Here is a 4412-nt window from a genome sequence, read left to right on the forward strand (position 1 = left end):
TTTGACATCCCAAAAGCAAGATGTCAAATGAATATTTTATTATTTTTTCTTTTCTATTCTTTTTAATTAAAAATAAATCAACACTAAAATGTAATAAAATAATAATTTAATTTGACATATCGGGTGGAGTGTAAAGTTGTGTAAGATGTCAAATTGCCACATCAGCCATCAAATTTAAATTTGATGTTTGGTATTTGACATCTCCCTTGGAGATGCTCTAAGACACCTTCTCATCACAGTTATTAAAAAAAACACCACCTCCAAAATGAGTATCCTCAGAAACCTCCTAGTCTTCCTATGTGTCACTCTCTTCTTTGCATCAACCAATGCAGCACGTTTTGATATCCGAAACAACTGCGCCTACACCGTCTGGGTAGCTGCCACGTCAGGAGGCGGACGCCAACTTAATAGAGGAGAAAGTTGGGCCCTAGATGTGGCTGCCGGAACCAAAGGGGCTCGCATTTGGGCCCGGACCGGTTGCAGCTTTGATGGAGCTGGACATGGGAGATGCAAAACAGGTGATTGTGGGGGTGTCCTCCAATGCCAAGCCTTTGGCCAACCCCCAAACACCTTAGCTGAATATGCCCTTAACCAATTTAACAACTTGGATTTCTTTGACATTTCCCTTGTTGATGGCTTTAATGTTCCCATGGACTTTAGTCCCACGTCTAATGGGTGCACTAGGGGTATCAAATGTACGGCTGATATTAATGGACAGTGTCCTAGCCAACTGAGGGCTGAAGGAGGCTGCAACAACCCTTGCACTGTGTTCAAGACTGATCAATATTGCTGCAATTCTGGGAGCTGTGGCCCTACAGATTTCTCTAGGTTTTTCAAGAGTCGGTGCCCGGATGCTTACAGCTACCCTAAGGATGACCAAACAAGCACATTTACATGCCCTGGCGGGACCAACTATAGGGTTGTGTTCTGCCCATGAAGAAGCAGATACATCTTCTAGTTTATAATATCTATGAATAAGTCTGACGCAATAAAATTAGTTTGAGGGCTTTGTCATCAGCACATGTAATGGTGTGCATTATGTAAAACAAAGTACCTGTGCTCTCTCACTCGATTCAGACATCATAACGAAATGAAAGTCTCAGTTTTTCATTTTCTATTGAGTAGCACCATCTTTAATTTCGATCTCTTCGATGAAAAATGACTGAAAAATAAAGTGAAACTCTTACGATATCATCATTCATGCTTTATTTTTCTTAATGCTGGGCGATTTTGTTTCATATATTACCTAATGAAAGTGAAAATTTGGTTACCTAAATTCGAAGCTAATGTTGAAGCTCAATGGGTTATAGCTCTTCTATCACAAAAGGTATATCTTCAGTGGCCATTCCTAGTAAAAGTATTCATATATGAAAAAGAGACCTATAAATGGAAAGCAATTCAGGGTGTTAGATGCAGTTTGAGATCTCTAGAGAAGTTTCCCTTATGGCCCGTTTGATAACTATTTTAATTTTAGTTTTCAGTTTTCATTTTTTGTGTTAGAGTAGTGAGGGGGAAAGAGGGAGAATGGAAGTGAGAATGAAAGTGAAGATGCGATTGAGAGGGAAGATGAGAGGGGAGGATGGAAAGGAGAGGAGTAACAAAAGTGAAAACAAAAATTAAAAACCGAAATTCTATTTGGAATTGTTTTCACTTTCAAGTTTTTGTTTTCACTTTTGTTACTCCTCCCTCCAATCCTTCGCTCTCATTCTCTCTCTCAATCTCATCCTTACTCCCATTCTCACTCTCATTTTCCTCAATACTCTAACATCAAAAATAAAAACTAAAAACTAAAATTGAAATGGTCATCAAACGAGCCCTTATTTTCTTTGGTTTATTTTTCAGATTTTAGAGTGTATTGGTTCTATCTCTTTTGGAACGCAATTGTCCCTTCACCGTTTGGGCAGCAAAGTATTGCAAACTTATGACTATAATATTTCATTAATAATAATAAATCAGGGCAAGTCTGATTCTTAGAAATTCTCTTATGCTCTTTGAGATTTCTATAGCAAATTGGATAAAACCCATCACCGGAGGCTGTGCTAGGCTGTGCTCTCTTAGTCAAGTCCATACGTTTTTTCTTTGGAGTATTTGACAAATTTGTATGTTTACTTTTGCGCATTAAGCCAAAAACAAATCTGAACATAAATTATGTATACGACTCTATCGTTCTATTGTAGAATTGTTCTGCGACCCAAACCGCAAAAAATTAGTGGTTCTCTTAATGAGGAAACTAGTCTTCGATTTTTTAGAATTAGAAGAAAAACTAATAGATCAATTATCATCTCGATATATTGTTAATATCGACATCATCGATAGTATTCCATTATATTGATAGTAAATAATTTCAGTCTTTATATCACATAAGTATCGATAATAATAATCTTATTTGAGAACGATGTATGAAACTAAATACGTCTTAGTAAAGAGTAAGGATTTTTAAGGCCCTTAATATTCTTAGTCCAAAAGATGCCTAAGGCTAAGGGAGGGGGAGGAAGCAAGTCAAATTCGATTTTCTTTAAGAGCTATGGACTACCTATATCTTTTTAAGTGCCGTATGCTGTCTTCTTGTCGATTGGTCAAAAGGAAAAACTTGGTCATAGCAATATAGGGTAGATATTGTTGTACATAATGACAATTAATTGAGGGTGGAAAATAATGTATATGCCAAAATATCCTGTCTCCTTGAGAAGCTGTGTATAGAAGGCGTAGGACTTTTCTTCAGCGTGGACTGGCCACAGATCCCACCCATGAGTCTTTCATGTATTTTGGGCCAGCCTTTGTGAAAGGTATGTCCACCGACAAAATATCAATGCTTGCTTACTAGGAAGTTGATATCTTAAATCTTGAAACGCATTTTCAAACTCTAAAATCTTGAAACAAACAGACCCTAAATGTGTATGAAGCCTTTCCAAGAATTAACATAATTAACCGATGTTTCAGACTCGGGCAAATCCAATATATATTTCCTGTTTTTCTTTGGTAGACACATGTTATATTTTGTATTTTTTGTCTGATATAATAGGGCCAAAAGAGACACATTCATGCTTGATGTCTTATTGGATAGAGACGATTAGTAACTCTATACAAATGTTGCTAAACTTGTCTCATTGATTTAATTTCGTAGAATAAAATTACACATCATTGATTTAATTTGCTTGCTTTTTTTTCTTCCTTGTGGAAAAAAACGGAAAGTGAAGAAGAATTTTCCCTTTCCTTTCCATGTGCAGTAGTGAGCATAGACTAGAAAACAATGAAAATGACCTAAGAAAGGGATGCCATTTAATTTTGTGATACAGTTCTTATTTGGTCTATACAATTAACCTCATGAATATAGCATCTTTACAATTCAATTCCAAATTGCGCCTGCTGCTCATCAGTTTTCTACATGCATTGTGTAACACAATATTAATAATATTAATGTACTATTATAAATGTTTGCTCATGAGTCTTAATTCAAATGACATGAGATAGATAGCATGACGATGAGAGTAAGTTCAAACTATATTGTCCAAAAAGAAAATATAGAAAATTTGGCATAAGTCCAATTATGATGAGAGATTTTGGGTGTGATCCACACAGAAGTTGTTATTGATCCAAGTTCTTTTGACTTTTGCACCACCTAAGATTACATGCCTTTTTCAATTTATTGATGTTTACTTTTATTTAATTAATTAATTAAATTTTTTTTTTGTTCCAATTATGCCCCTAAAACATAAATAAGGTAAATTATGGATTTGTAAAACCGGTAAGTTATTGATTTGTAGGACATTAATTATCATATTTGATTTGAATTTAATTGAATTTTGAAAATTTCCCAAGGTATACCTACCTTAAAATTTGTAATAAGAGTTCATGGAAACTTCATACATTAACAATAGGTAAGGTACCTATGCATACACCTCTTGTGCAAGTAATTAAACCCATAAATTACCTCTAGTCAAGGTAATTAAATCCATAAGTTACCTCTAGTATAGGTAGTTATACCCCCTAACCCAAGTAATTGAACTCATATAGTACCTTGGTTATGGATCTTTAAACTCATATTGAGATGAAACTTCACACAAAATTGCTTTGGAAAACCACAAAAAAAAACCTATTACCTAGAAGGCAGGTATGTATGTATATATATGAAACTCTAGAAAAAATTACTTAAGAAAACTCAAGAAAAAAAAAATTTACCTATAAGGAAACATCCCTTTTATATATTGATATGGAATAATCATTAAGACGAAGCAATTGACCCTTCACTGTTTGGGCAGCAAAGTCTTGCCGTGATTATCTATTGTAATAAATATCGCACTGGAGACGTGTATTAGGCCAAATTGACCAAGACTATACTTGCATCCATGTTCGAATTCCCCTATCTTTAGATTTGATTAATTTAAGGATTGATTACAGTTGATCGAGTTGCT

At 35.0% G+C, this 4412-nt stretch overlaps 1 protein-coding gene across 1 annotated transcript; it reads left to right on the plus strand.

Annotated features, from left to right (window-relative positions):
* Positions 1–265: 265 nt before the first annotated feature.
* LOC110746189 (protein P21) lies at positions 266–1115 on the plus strand. Its single transcript, XM_021946400.2, has one exon. It carries the CDS (start codon positions 266–268, stop codon positions 935–937), a length of 672 nt encoding a protein of 223 aa, XP_021802092.2. The 3' UTR covers positions 938–1115.
* Positions 1116–4412: the final 3297 nt, after the last annotated feature.

Source organism: Prunus avium, chromosome 5 (genome assembly GCF_965620075.1).
Source record: "Prunus avium chromosome 5, drPruAviu1.hap1.1, whole genome shotgun sequence".
In the NCBI taxonomy this organism is placed as follows: Eukaryota; Viridiplantae; Streptophyta; class Magnoliopsida; order Rosales; family Rosaceae; genus Prunus; species Prunus avium.

Coding starts and splice junctions, on each gene's coding strand:
- LOC110746189 (XM_021946400.2), top strand. CDS start 266: ATGAGTATCCTCAGAAACCTCCTAGTCTTCCTATGTGTCACTCTCTTC.